The 15,414-nt window shown below is 38.2% G+C and overlaps 1 protein-coding gene across 7 annotated transcripts in view; it reads left to right on the top strand.

Annotated features, from left to right (window-relative positions):
- Positions 1-15,414, top strand: part of NR3C1 (nuclear receptor subfamily 3 group C member 1) — a 122,078-nt gene that overhangs the window by 4,523 nt on the left and 102,141 nt on the right. For all 7 annotated transcript variants that reach the window (XM_045794385.2, XM_045794387.2, XM_045794383.2 and 4 more), the window contains exon 2: positions 152-1,366. In XM_045794385.2, the coding sequence (XP_045650341.1) occupies positions 168-1,366 (1,199 nt within the window). In that variant the 5' untranslated portion in view covers positions 152-167. The remainder of the gene's footprint in view (positions 1-151; positions 1,367-15,414) is intronic.

The raw sequence follows: 15,414 nt of genomic DNA on the forward strand, positions 1-15,414 counted from the left end.
CTACTTTTCTGATAACAAGGAATTAGATTCAGAGTTAACTAAAAGGTTCATTTAACAGGCTCTTACTAATCAGATCACTGAGATAATGTGACTTTATAGCTTATTATGTCTCCCCCCTTCTTTTTTTTTTCTCCCCCCCCCCACCTGGTAGCTGATGATAATCTCTGATGGACTCCAAGGAATCACTAAGTCCCCCCAGTAAAGAAGAAATCTCTAGCAGTGTGCTTGGTCGGGAGAGGGGAAATGTGATGGACTTCTATAAAACCCTAAGGGGAGGAGCTACTGTGAAGGTTTCTGCATCTTCACCCTCACTGGCTGCTGCTTCTCAGTCAGACTCCAAGCGGCAAAGACTTTTGGTTGATTTTCCAAAAGGTTCAGGAAGCCATGCACAGCAGCCAGACCTGTCCAAGGCAGTTTCGCTCTCGATGGGATTGTATATGGGAGAGACAGAAACAAAAGTGATGGGAAATGACCTGGGATTCCCACAGCAGGGCCAAATCAGCCTTTCCTGTGGGGAAACAGACTTTCGGCTTCTGGAAGAAAGCATCGCAAACCTCAATAGGTCGACCAGTGTTCCAGAGAACCCCAAGAGCTCAGCGACCACTGCTGTTTCTGCTGCCCCCACAGAGAGCGAGTTTTCAAAAACTCTCTCTGATGTGTCTTCAGAACAGCAAAATGTGAAGGGCCAGACTGGCACCAACGGGGGCAATGTGAAGTTGTGTACCACAGACCAAAGCACCTTTGATATTTGGAGGAAAAAACTCCAGGATTTGGAGTTTTCTTCTGGGTCCCCAGAGAAAGAGGCGAGGGAGAGTCCTTGGAGACCAGACCTCTTGATAGATGAAAACTGTTTGCTTTCTCCTTTGGCAGGAGAGGATGATCCATTCCTTTTGGAAGGAAACTCGAATGAGGACTGTAAGCCTCTCGTTTTACCGGACACTAAACCTAAAATTAAGGATAATGGAGATCTGATCTTACCAAGCCCCAACAGTGTGCCACTGCCCCAAGTGAAAACAGAAAAAGAAGATTTCATTGAACTCTGCACCCCTGGGGTAATTAAGCAGGAGAAACTGGGCCCAGTTTACTGTCAGGCAAGCTTTTCTGGGGCAAATATAATTGGTAATAAGATGTCTGCCATTTCTGTTCATGGTGTGAGTACCTCTGGGGGACAGATGTACCACTATGACATGAATACAGCATCCCTTTCTCAACAACAGGATCAGAAGCCTATTTTTAATGTCATTCCACCAATTCCTGTTGGTTCAGAAAGTTGGAATAGGTGCCAAGGATCTGGAGACGACAACTTGGCTTCCTTGGGGACTTTGAACTTCCCAGGTCGATCGGTTTTTTCTAATGGCTATTCAAGGTAAGAAGAAGGCTTTTCTGTTTCTTAAGAATGGATGTGAAATGGTTTGATAGACTTAAATATTCAGTGATTTCTATGTGTTTTCCAGTGACGTCTGTGCTTTTTCATGTGACTAAGTTTAAGTAGTCCTTTGAAAGTAGGCATGGTTGAAAGACAGCCGAAGTGATTTATCTGTACATAAGCATTTCAAGTTTTCTCAGAAATAAGGGCATTCCGTATCCCATTGGCCTGTAGTTGCACATTTTATTTAAAAATTCAAAATAATGTTGCTCATTAACAAGTATCCTTATTTAATTTTTACTCAATTCAAGAGAGTTTGATATCTAATACTTCATTGTGTGTGTTCCTTGATATGTTTCTAAAATATATTCTTAGGTTAAAGTGAAAAGTACCCTTCATACTTTATAGAAGCAAAAGTGTGTGCGGTATTCATATATTTGTGAAATGTTAGCTTGAGGAGGTCAAAGGGTTAAAAATGGAGGCTCTAACAATGAGCCTTTTCTTCACACTGAACCATCTGTGGCAGAATTTGAGTTTTGAGATGGCTGAAGCAATGCAGCGAGCAGTGGGCCTGACCGTGGCCTTAGACGTGGGACTTGCCCACTAGGTTCCTGACCTAGAGTACACGGCTGGGTCTGCTGTTCAGGAAAGGAATTGGCGGCAACATGGTGCAAAACAAAATCTAACTTTGAAAAGTTCCTACAGGTTCTCAAATAGATACGTGAGGGCCGACATTGTGAAGCTCTGATTCTCAGCTGTCATTTGGTTGCTCTTTTTTTTTTCCTCAGTCATTAATAAGTCTACTGACGTTTCCGTTTGACCTCAAAAAGATCTGTTAAAATGGAATTACCAGGAAAAGTTGCTAAATTTAGATGTATCTGTTGATAGGGGTTAAGTTTTCTACCTGTACCCCTGTCCCCAACTCAGATAAATTCTGAGTTGTATATCCCATTTTAGGTGTGAAGGAAATACAAAAATGTGATTGTAGAGACACAGATTAATGAGTTGTTGTTTTTGGTTTTTTTTAAAGGCATAGTAGTAGACAGTGATTTACCTGTACATGAGCTTTTCAAGGTTTTTTTTTTCTTCATTGTTAGTGGCATTCGTTCCCAATAACTAGTCCATGAAGATTTTATTTTAAACTCTTTAAGATATTTTTTCTTTTAAAGATATATCGTAACACTGATGTGTCTCTTTTTTATCCTCTTTAAGGAAGAAGGTTTTCTTGTGTGGGGAAAAAATTCAGACTTAGATTTAAGCTATGTTCCAGTCCTTTAAAAGGCTTACTTGTTTCTTATCAAAAGAAAAGACCTTAGATTCTTGTGCGTCTTCATGTAAACTATCTAGTAATCTGTTACTTAATAATCCTTTATTTAGAACTCTACTTCAACTTTTTATTGTTGTCCTTCTGAACGGAGGGCTTAATTGGTTTTCAGTAAGGAGATTTGAGGTGTTTCTTATTGTGTAAGTTGTTGTGTTTGAATGTTAAAAGACATGCTGTGTTTTAAATTTTCAATCTCAGAATTTTGGCGGTGGAATTAATGATTCGGTGTGCTTGGTTGTCCTAAAGAGTAAGTGCCGTTAATTTGGCTGAGCTATCTGTTGGAAACTATTATGCTAATTTATAGAACATGTAATTGTACAAAGAGACATAATACATCTTAGGAAACCGTTTGGGGATTATTAATGCATTTTGTTCTAATCACCGTGGTACTGTTTACATTTTTCTTACTGTAAAAAAAAAAAAAAAAAAAAAAAAAAAAAGCCTAGAACAAGACTTAACCATTTTTTCATTCATGGTGAACTTTGATTAAGCCTTGTAAAATCTGGGATCTGGAGCGTAAGTCTTCGATGAACACAGATAACCTTAAATTATTAAAAGATAATTTTATTGTTTTACATAGGAATTTAAGGCATATAAAGTGTCTTCACTTTTAATTTGAGCCTCATAACAACCTTATGGTGATAGGCAAAGCAGTGCTGATGTGGCTCTTTGGAGATTATTTAATATCCAATGAAATGATTTTAATGCTGATATGTGATTTGTAATTATAATCAGTAGTTTGTGTCCTAATGAAAAGGTGTAATATCTTATGCAGGATAATTTGCTAATGTTTGAAATTTTCATACCTTATAGCATTAACTTAACATGGGGAACTGTGATTACCCAGAACAAAGCTGCTTCCAAGTAAATTGAAACAATGTTTCTTTTCTAACCAGCATTGAATCAATCTATTGTCTCCACACAACAGCCCTGATAAAACTAAAATTGGTTGCTTTCTCTTCTCTATATGTTACTCGGTTCTCGTCAAACAATAGCTATGAGCAGTGACCCAAGTGATCCACATGGTGAGACCACAGCTATAGTGAATACTGACTCTCTGACTTGAGAATACTCTGTGCCACTGATAACTTCACTTGCAGTCCTTTTTTGATTAAAAAAACATAAATCGTAATTTGACTTTTTAAGCTGTCACCTAAAATTGCTTTTTCTCAAAATGCTATTAAAAAAAAAAAATCGAGACACTCTACACTCTGTTTTGCCAGGGAAGGCAATTCCTACTGATTTGTCAACATAGGTTAACGTCCAGTTCACATTTATCTGTAAAATTATGACTGTCAAGGATGAGTATAGTCAAATATTTTCTTTTTAAGGATTAAGTTCGTTGATACTAAAACAAGAGAAAGCATAATGATATACATTCTTAAAACAGACTGGTCATACTAACGGAATATGCTTTTTAAATTCTGAAGTGCAACAAATTTAGCATAAACTTGTAACCTTGATGAAAACACATTCTGCACTTAAGCTTTCATGGTGACGCTGCTGAAAAGAGGCAGAGGAGTAAGTGGTTTTAGGTAGAATTAGAGCTTTTATTGGGATTCTGTTGAAACTTGAGTGTTAAAAGGTTGACCATTTTGTGAAGGGTAAGATTGTTGAAGAGAAGGAATGATGCAAGATGAATTTGTAAACTCGATCTTAGGGAGAGTTGAGGGCTTTGATTTATAAAGCTCCGAAAATTTATGTAGATTTTAAACATCTGTCAGTATTAATTGCATCGTGTCCAATTTTATTAACGCAATGAAATTAAAGACCTGTACAAACACAGGATGAGCGAGACAGATTCTGTCCCTTTTTTTTTTTTTTTTTTTTTTTTTTTTTTTTTACTATTAACACTGTGCTAAATGTTTTCTCCAAAAAGAGGCATAAGGAAGAGATTTTGTTTTGGTTATGATTTACCCCCCTTTTTAAAGGGTAGTTGGTTTACTTCCGTTTGTTTTTCCTCTTATTCCAAAGGTTCTGGCACTGAGTGTTTCATTGTCTTTTTTGGGTTTAATGTTAAAGATTTGCTTGAGGTTATTTACATACTTACTTTGAGCTCTGTGATAAATATCTTTTTCATTTTTAACACTTGTACTTTATTAGGGCGGTCTTAATGAAAGAGGGGAAAACATACTGTGTATTCAGGTGTGTCAATTTAGTGTGGAATGACTGGGATATAGAACTACAGGATTAGCATGTGGTCCTATTTTATTGAAGTTAAAATGTTTCTTTGGTCATTCCATCATATTTGTATAATAACATAACGTGTACTGTGATGATGTTCCGGTTTTGTCGCTTGGTGTTATAGATACTTTAGTTGGACCCACTTTAAATATATCATCGGATGTTTATAAATTTTATGAAAGGCTTACTCTGTAACATACCTTGCATAAATGTAGGTTAAGTGCAAATTGTATTAATAATGAAATTCATATGTGGGTGGAGATCACCGTAGGGGCCTTTTGAGATTTTAGTGAAGGAGAGATTGGATCAAAAGGGTTTATTTTAGTATGAGTACCTAATGTGAAAGAGCATCTGTATTAATTGGTTGGTTATGTAAGTCGTAATCCACTCTGGCCTGCAGGTGATTGAAATAGCCTAGTTGTTAGGAAATCTTAATTTACATTAGGTTTAAAATAAGTCTGGGGCATATTTCTTAAAACATATTTTTTCTTTAAAAGATCACACCCAGGTTTAATTAGCAGTGAGTTCTCTTTATGTACTACCTCTTACGTGAGCAAATGAAACAGGCATTCTAGTAATTGTATACGGTAGTATTTACAGGTATTTGCCGTATTAACAGGCACCTGCCTCCATATACAAATTAGTGAATTTGTGTTGCACAAGAGAAATATTGTTGAATTAAGCTGTAGCTGAAAAAAAAAATCAACTCCTGATTATTGACCCTTAGGAAGGTTTAAAAGCTCATGCTCTTCTTTCTGTAGTTTCAGAGAGCTAACTCTTCTCATTTTCTTCTGGCTTATTCTGCTTACGTTTTCTATTTTTCAAGTAAATAAAAATATTCCTATGGAGAATTTCCATTTAAAGAAAGAAAAGATCCATTGAGTGTTCTTTTCCTTTGAATTGATCATTCCTCTGCCGAACTGGATTAGAATGTGACTGGTAATGGAGATTTTTATCTTCATTTTGTTCATTAATGTATGTATTTTAGAAAATAAGCAATTTTATAGCACTTCAAAGTTAGTTGTAGACAGTGATTTCAACCTCCAAAGACCTGATTTTGACAGGCTGCCATCTTTATCTTACCACCATCACCTATGTCCCTTAAATGCAGGATTTCCCATGGAGTTTGGGGGCAGGGGGGTGGAAGTGTGGAATGGTGGAGGATAAGTTTAGAAATACCAAGAATGCTTCCAAAAACCAGCGATTTGGATCAACTGTCAAGAACTTCGGAGGACTAAGAAATTTGGGTCTGTGTTGATGTATGAGGGACCAGGGTTACAACTTACCTTCTTTCATATGAGGCGGAACCCTAAAGCTCACTGGTGGCCGTGTAGCCCTAACTGTGTATAGGGTTACATTCTTGTCTTTTGCTATGCTTCATTACCAAGAAAGCATGGAATGGATGTTTTAATTCCTTTTACATTAGTCCAGCTCAGATCAAGTTCATATTTGTCCCTTTTTACTTAATCTGCTCTTTAATCAATGAAAATCTAGTTACTGCAATGAAGTTGAGATAATGATGATCTTCTGTTGATAGAATCACTTTATGTTTACTATTGCACTTTTACATACACTGTCATCTGACTATGGAATGCAGCCTTTTTCTTTAATAATATATTTCCAGAGGCTGTGTATTTTTATGCTGGAATATTGAGGAAATTAAATTCTTATTCAGTGATACATAAATAGAATAAATTAGGGGGTTTTGCAATTGCTAGACAGTCACTTAAACGATTTGTGTTGCAGTATAGTCCTTAAAGGCAATTATTTTGAATGGAAGTGTGTGATCCCCTAATTTTATTTCTGGGCCAATTTAAATATTAATCAGTTATCTTGGTAGAGCTGTATACTTTTTCAGAGTCACTCAAATATTAATTTTGAGTGCTTTAAAATACTTTCTGAGCCAGTGTCAAGATACCGTAAGATTGGTAGTCTCTAATAACACAACAAATTTAGTAAAAGTACCTCCTATTTTAGAATTTTTAAAATTCATGCTGTGTAAGGCACTAAATACATACATACATACCTGTGTGTGTGTGTGTGTGTGTATATATATATATGGAGAGAAAGGTTTAATGATACGATTAGTTGCAGATGTTCAGCACATGGTCTTACATGAATTATTTTTGTAACCTTTTGAGCGTTCAACTTGAGTATCTGTATGACATAGTGTGCTGCAGTAAATGTTAACTTTTACTCCTTTTTCTAATGAAAAGAGCCTTCCTTCTAGTTGTTTTCATAATTATCCATAATATTTAACAGTGGCTATTATGAAAGTGTGTTTGATAGCCAATTTTTAAAGCTATTTTGAGATGACATCCAATTTAGTTCCTGACTTCTTATTTCACGCTGTTGGGCCAGTGCAGTGACTTGTGACCTTATGATTATCACATGTTGAACATTTAAAGCTCTACCAGTTTGTTACAGACAGACTTTGTTATTGTTGTTTTAATGTTGTTTTGTTTTGTAATTATTGAGGATAAAGACTTCTTTAATTTTAAAATGATTTAAATTACAGTTTTGTTACTTTAAAAAACCCTCAAATTTCTCCCGATTTGATTTAATTAAATAGGAAAGAACTAGACGCAAAATCAGACGACTTGAGTTCTAAGGCTGAGCAGAGCCAGTCTTTGACCTCGAGTGATTAGATACTGTGGAGTCAAAGTACTTTGTTGACAACTATCGATGAATTATTTTCTTAACACGTGTCTCTTTTTCTAAAATTCTACAATCCGCTTAACCTATCACTAGTGAAGGAGGCAGTGGGGGTAGGGAATGGCACACTTAGGTTGGTTATTTGACTTTTTTTGTTCATTATCAAGTACGAGACAAAAAACGAACTGGGATTTGGTATTTTTATAAGAATTAGTCTAATTGTGGTGGTACATAGAAAATGATAGGTAAACACCGTTGTTGGTAGAGCTGGAGAGGTGGGGCTCTTGGGTTCTCCAGGCTTGTTTGATGGGTTAGGTACAGTGATTTTAGATTGGAGCTTAAAGGCTCTAAGCTCATCTCCCACATTCTCATTTTTCCAGATGAGGAAATGAGACCCATAGAAAATGTCTACAGAAGCATTGCAGAATTAGTTTGTGGTGTTGCTGAGTTGGACTGTCTCAATTCTCTGTTGTCTAAACTTCCCTAGCAGGCTTCTCTTAACGTCTGGTCTCGAGTTCTAGAGACGTGACACATAATACAGATTACCAGGTGTTTTATAAAAGTTGCCAAGAAATCCACTAGTTTGGATTTTAAAAATGTACAGTATCCATATTGTTCCCTGTATCTATTTATTTTTTTAACCCTTTTCTCCCCCACTAATGTTGAGTGTGCATGAAGTGGCAGCCTCATGCTAAGGGCTTTCTTTGTATGCATTCATCTCATTTAAACTTGTTGGCAACCTGTGAGGGTTCGTAATTGTAGTTTCTGCATCAGGTTATTGATTCTGCCGTTATCTGTGTGGTACAGGAGACAGCCGTTATTAACTTTACAAGTGGGAAAACAAGACATTTCGAGAGAAAATAGTCAGAAAAACTTAATCCTGATCTGGAGGGGAATATTTAATGTTGTGTTAGAAATTTCCCGTGGGTCTTGACGAGGGTGTGTTTGTCATCGGTGAATCCTGAAACAGTATATGTAGGAGAAGCGGGGCGAAGCCTCTGCTGCCCTGTATGTTTGTAGAGTCACTTACAGCATTCTGTGACAGTTTCAGCTTCTGGAGGGCCAGCATTTTTGCCTGACAGGATTTGTGCATGGATGTTTACTTTGAAAATTAAAAAGTACTATAAAAATTCCAGGTGGAATTTGTAGAGCTCTGCCAAGTCTCCCGAGCTCAAACCAGCATGCCCCTCGTTGGCGGCATACACGCGGACATCTGGGCCTGGGCGAGGTATGTCCTGTTCCCCAGCCGCTAAGACTTTTCCAGGGGCTGCTGTGTGTGATCCTTGAAGGGTCATGGATTCCAGTTCCATAAGGACTATATCTAAAGCTTTCAAGCGCCAAGATAATTGTATTTATGTTAATTTTTTATTTTTTTTATTTTTGGTTTTTTGTTAGCTTTTCTGTGCATTCTGTTGTTGTGTATTAGGGATGTCATCTAAATTTAATAGCATACTGATAACGTCAGCTACGTTGTTAGGTCTTTACTAATAAATGCTTGAAGGTCTCCTTGATGTTTTATTGTCCGGTATTCTTAAAAAGCGGTTTATGCAGAGATTCATTAAAGCTTCATTAAGAAACTTGAATTTGTCTGAAAATGAGAACAAAGTTATTAGCTTTAAATTTTTTTCATGTTGACTGTATTTGGCAAAGCTGTGTGAAAGGAGTGACTATAGTGAATACCAAAACTTGTCCTAGGTGCATACATTCGGGAGGATTATGTAACTTACTTGACTACATTTAATAATTTTTTTCTTTATTGACTAAGTGATTAAAAAAAAAAAGCAAACAAATTCGAGGGATGAAACCAAAGGTATAAATCTTTTTTTACATCACAGAGAAGCAAGAACAGAAACCAGCTAAGTGGCAGTTTAAAATGGTAAACATGCCAGTGTCAAATAGAACTTAAGTTCGTAGGCAGCTCTTTTAAAAGGAAATATTAAAAAATTTAATTAGAACTTTATGTGAAATTTGTCATCTGGAATCCAGCTGAGTTTATAAAGGACAAAGTTTGACTATAAGATAGATTGATTTTTGTTGTTGTTTTTAAACAGAAACCCAGAATGGATGTTGTGTTTCTAAGCCTCCACCTTGGAGGGGTATACATATCCCTCTTTTGAAATTGCCTTCAGACCGACCTTGTCAGCCATGAAAGAAACTGGACTCGTGACACTATAATAACACCTGAATGTTCTTGCTTAATCAGAAAATGTATTTATTCCTTAGCTTGATGGTTTACCTTTTACCTTTTTTATGTGATTCCAAGTGATTTCAGTATTTCCAGAATTAGGAATTTAATCCTCTCACACATTATAACATGTGTTTTCATCGAGGTTATTTAAAAGAACCCATGTAGATGTTTCTATAGATGTTTAAAACTGTGTTAAGTTTCCCTGGAATAAATGCCTAGCTTCCCAGGGTGACTGGTCTGAAATGGATGGTGCTCAGTGGTTAAGGTGTGATTTGTTTTCTTGAAGCTATCCAGGATCTTTATGTTAACAGCTTATATATTGTTTTTTTCCTCACATAGTATAGAAAAAATAGATAGTATTCATCCCTAAGCCTAATTTTTTCATGTTTATGTGCAAATAAGGTGCCTGTCTTTCCCTTGGACTTGAAGGAAATATGATAAGTAATAAAAAGTAAAGGTAAATTCGTATATGTAATTCCTCATCTCCCAAAGAGTTTAATTTCCCATTTCAATCCTCAGTGTATCAAGGAATTAACTACCTGACAATCTGTGTGGCAGGAACTCTAAGTACACTCAAATTATTTACACCTATAAAATAGTTTAACAAGAGAGTTAAAGCTATAATATAAATTCACATGGTAATTCACACATTTTCTTTTATTCCTTATAACCTAAAAAGAAATGTCGTGCTCATAGTGAAAGTATTTTTTAAAAATTAAACGAAGTTTGGTTGTCACTATTTTCTAAATTTAGTCATGTTTATTATTTACAAAATGCTAAGATTGAAAGAGATCCTAGCCTTGGAATTCATAAAGATCTATGCAGTGGCATGCATAATGGGGTACACCTTTTGTAACCATTCTGTTCCATTCTGTTTTCCTATTAGGTAGAAAATGTTTATCATCACTGAGCACTTAGAGTGGTCTGGTGTTGGTGCAGTCTATGGGTACTAAATTTTAAATATAATATAAAAAGAACTATTCTTAAAGGGAAAGTAAGAAAAAATAGGTGAAACAATCTCTAATTCAGTGTATTAGGAACGAGTGATCCTTTAATTCATAATGTCATTTAACAGAATTGTACAGTGCTTTGGGGCTACCATGGACATATTTGAAAGAGAAAACAGTAAACGAAGCCGGAGGGAAAAGCTAGAACTCGGAAATCCATGGAAAAGGAAAATGAAAGTTCTAAATTCCAATTCCAGCATCTGGTTAAATGTGGTATTTCTGTGCCTAAGTGTTTCTGTATGAGCACTGGGAAGTACATAAGCAGGCTAGCTACAGCGTGTTAATAGGAGGAAGAGCTGCAAAGTCGTGTTCTGGGAAAGGAATCCTTGAGCCGGGTGGAGTGGGAGGTTAACTTCCACGGTCTCTAAGATCCTTCCAGCTCCGCGGGCCCCAGCAGATGTTTATGGAGCTAGGCACTGGGCCTACAGAGACGAAGAAGATAAAAATCCCTGACCTCACGCAGCAGTCTGGTGATGTTCAGTCTGTCACCGGATCTTTGTATCTCTCCCACTCTCCCTCCACCCCTGTGCAATTGGCTTTTTGAAATGTGCACCTGAAGGAGGTTAAACTTTTCCCCAGGAAGGCATGACTGAGACTTCAAAGAGGAAAGTGTGTGGATGAATGGGGAAACAGGAGTTGAGTCTGCTATTTGGGGGAAAAAAAAAAAAAAGGTGGGGGGGGGAAGGATGGGTGATAATAAGGAGTCTGAGACAGAAGAAGGAAAAGATGGAAGGATGAGCTCCTCAGATGAAGACTGTGTAGTTAGGAATGAGCCAGCAGGAGATTTCAATCACTTATGGAGGAAACTGATATGTACATAATTGTCATTATATATATGATGTGATGCAAGACAGGGAGAAAACATGATTTTCACCCTTAATGCATGGTCTGAGGTGTTAGACACCTTTTTTCTAGTCACCTCTGATAGCTCCTTAAGCTCTAGAAGCATAGTCCTCTTTTTAGGTCTCCCATGCTTGAGCCCAAACTTGAGGAATTTTTGCCTGGAATCTTCTTTCTCCAGATACCCACATTAATTCATTTACCACATTCATGCTCTCACTTTATGTAGGTCTCCACTTAAATGTCATCTCAATAAGAGAGACCTTCTCAGACCGCTGTATGTTTCACACAGCGCTCCCCTGCCTTCCATGTTAGACTGATTGTGTCTTACCTGTTCACCGGCTAGACCGTAGGCTCCATGGGGGCAGTGATACCGTCTGCCAGCATCCTGTGCTTCTGTACCCCAGCAAGTAGGAGAGAGTCTGTCTGGCACATAGGAAGACCTCTGCAAATCTATGTTGAATATATGAATAAGCAAAATTGACATAGGTACCAAGAAGGTGTGTAGGGTTAGCTCACACTTCTGTCTTTGCGGAGAAGCGATCCTCACTAAGAGGAATTAGAGCGCAGGTTGTCTCCTCCAGATTTTTGGTTTCAAGATGCACTAGTGCTTCTGTATATATAGAAGACATAAAGCAAATGTGTTTTTAATTGTTGTCATTCTTTAAATTTGCTTTATGACTTTGAAATGGACCACTTTTCATAGTTTCTTAGAACAACTCTGGTGCATTTACCATTGAACAAATTGGGGTAACCAAAGCTTGTAAATAAAGTTTGCAGTTTAGCTTTCTTTTATTTGTCTTGTTTAAGATGGTAACCTTTCATAGCAGAGGCTGTCATCTTTGTGTATTTCAATTGTTTACGATTTGGGATGATTCTAGCAGAGAATTTAATATATGCATTTGTGTTGACTTATCTAGAAAGTGAGGCAAGAATTTGATGTGCCCATTTTTCATATAAGTGTGTGTATAATTGCTGAACACTCTGAGAGGTAGCTTATTCTTGCCTGAATTCTAAATTACTTTTCTCTTAGTTACATTTTAGATTTGCCTTCTTCTCTGTATAGTTCTGACCATACAAAAGGTTAGTAAGGTAGGGTATCTCTTCTAAGAGTTGTAGGAGAGTTAAGCCTAATTTGGTCAAGACAGTCACAGGAAAGAGAAAATGCAGGCTAAGTAGGTATTAGCTAAAGCAAGAAAATCAGATGAGGTCATTTAAGAATGAACTGCTTTAGTGTTTAGGAAAAAAGAGGGGAGGACCAAGGACAGGGCTCTGGAAGGCATCCAAAGAGAGCAGCCACAAAAGATACTGAATGAATAGCTGGAGAATGAGGAGGCAGCAGGTTTAAATCGGGGCGGAGACAGAGTCGTTCATGCTGTCCAGTCAGCTGGGGTGGAAGAGACAGAACAGAGTATCATAAAAAAAAAAAAAAAAAAAAAAAAGACATCATTGTTGAAGCCAGTCCTTCAAGTATGTAAACATTCTCAGAAGTCAAAGTCAAGAGAAATCAGGAAACCCGAAATGGAACAACGTAACTGGTGATTAGTTTATAATTTTCTTTTCTTTCTTTCTTTCTTTCTTTCTTTCTTTCTTTCTTTCTTTCTTTCCTTTCCCTTTTTCTTTCTTTCTCTCTTTCTTTCTTTCTCTTTACCCTAAATTTGAGAGCTTAGTCAGTCTCTGAAATTTATATTAAAATATTGAAGTGAATAATAAGAAACACACTCCTGAGACCACAGAGAGCCTGAGGCTGGACTAGGAGTAAGAGATAAAGGCTGGAAACCAGGACGAAATTAAGTTTGTGTTCCCTAAGAAGTCAGCACAACAGGAAAAAATCCGGCCATCTCTTAATTTGAACTCTTAGCCCTTCGGTAGTCTCTTAATTATTTTCTTAGGTTCCCCCCTCTCCTTTCTCAATCCATTCTGCACCGTACTGCCAAATTAATCGTCCTAAAATACTGCTTTCAATCTTATTCCCCTAATCAAAAAATGTCTGTGGTTCTGTTGCTCATGGGCTAGTGGTTCTCCATGTTCTTTCCACTGCGACCCGTATGCCAACTGTGGCATATGGCACGGAGCCACGGGAGGACTCCAGAACCCTTGGAGGATTTGGTTTTTGCACGGTTTCATACAACTCTGTGCTCTTCTGTCTTATCCAGGAAAGAAGATATGCATGTAAGTGAATTTATAGGGATAGTCTGTGAACTGGTTCTTTTTACGTTGTTTTGTTTTATTATTATTTTTCCAAATGCCTTTTCAGAATTGGAAAAAAACTGGCAGAATTGCCTTCAGTAGGGGCGCTAGGGTAGCGCACTCGTTAAGCATCTGCCTTTAGCTCAGGGCGTGATCCCGGCGTTCCGGAATCGAGTCCCACATCGGGCTCCTCGGCTGGGAGCCTGCTTCTTCCTCTCCCTCTCCCCTGCTTGTGTTCCCTCTCTCGCTGGCTGTCTGTCACATAAATAAATAAAATCTTTAAAAAAAATTCCCTTCAGTAAAATTATACCAAGAAAACATTAATCAGAAAATTTATTCACACCACCTCTCTTTCCGTCTCTCTTCCTCCCACTCCTGCCTGTCTCCCCCTTACCCTGCACCCGTCTGTGTTGCCATGTCCGCATAAACACACACATATAAGGCGGTCTGGGTTGTGTGCTTGTAAATAAGAATAAGACCATCGTGTACCAATTTCTCTGCAGCTTGCTTTTCTCATCTGGCATTACATCCTGAACAGCCTTCCAGATAACACGGGTGGATCCCGTTCTTTTTAATGGTTGTCGAGTATTCCATTCGGGTTGTTGAAAGATTTTTGCCACTACCAACAAGGTTCCAATAAACATCCTTTTCTATGAATACTTAACATGTAGTAACTTTGTGTCTAAGGATAGAGTCCTCCCAAAGTAGGGCTGCTGAGTCAGTGGTATGTGTATTTACATCTTTAATGCCTACTTCCAAATTACTTTTCACAGGGATTACAGCAAACTGCAGTCTAATCTGGCAGTGTTTATATTTTTCTTTACAATGAAAATATAAAAATGATTATTGCTAACATTTTTGCCATGAATCCTAAAATTGATCACAGCATACCAGTGTGCCGTGTGCCGGAACTGAGGATTGTTGTGGTCCGGAATTCAAGCTCCTCCTCTCTGCTTTTAACATTGTGGAGCCTTCTTTTTTTTAAGACATTCTTTTTTTTTAAAGATTTTATTTATTTATTTATTCGACAGAGATAGAGACAGCCAGCGAGAGAGGGAACATAAGCAGGGGGAGTGGGAGAGGAAGAAGCAGGCTCCCAGCGGAGGAGCCTGATGTGGGGCTCGATCCCATAACGCCAGGATCACGCCCTGAGCCGAAGGCAGATGCTTAACGGCTGTGCCACCCAGGCGCCCCCATTGTGGAGCCTTCTAAACCACCTTCATGCCCACTTACTTTCTGCAGTCTCCTTTATGTAGCCCTGCGCATCCCTCTGGCTCCCGCTGTCCCCCTGATGGTGCATCTGGCGGCAGCTGCCCGGCGCGTGGTGCTTCATCCCGAACTCCGTGATGAGCCCATAGTAGATACCCAATGAGTACTGGTTGAAGTAATAGTGGTTTCTTTATGTATTTCTCCCCCCCCTTCCTTACATATTTCTGATTTATCTCTTCTGCTAGATCCATTCCTAAGGACAAGGACTGTTGTCACTACAGCCCCTCGCACTTAAGATAGGCTGGCTATTTGGGGTGCCTGGGTGGCACAGCGGTTAAGCGTCTGCCTTCAGCTCAGGGCGTGATCCCGGCGTTATGGGATCGAGCCCCACATCAGGCTCCTCCGCTATGAGCCTGCTTCTTCCTCTCCCACTCCCCCTGCTTGTGTTCCC

This window comes from Ursus americanus, chromosome 5 (assembly GCF_024610735.1).
Source record: "Ursus americanus isolate L20-20 chromosome 5, mUrsAme1.1.p, whole genome shotgun sequence".
Taxonomy (NCBI): domain Eukaryota; kingdom Metazoa; phylum Chordata; class Mammalia; order Carnivora; family Ursidae; genus Ursus; species Ursus americanus.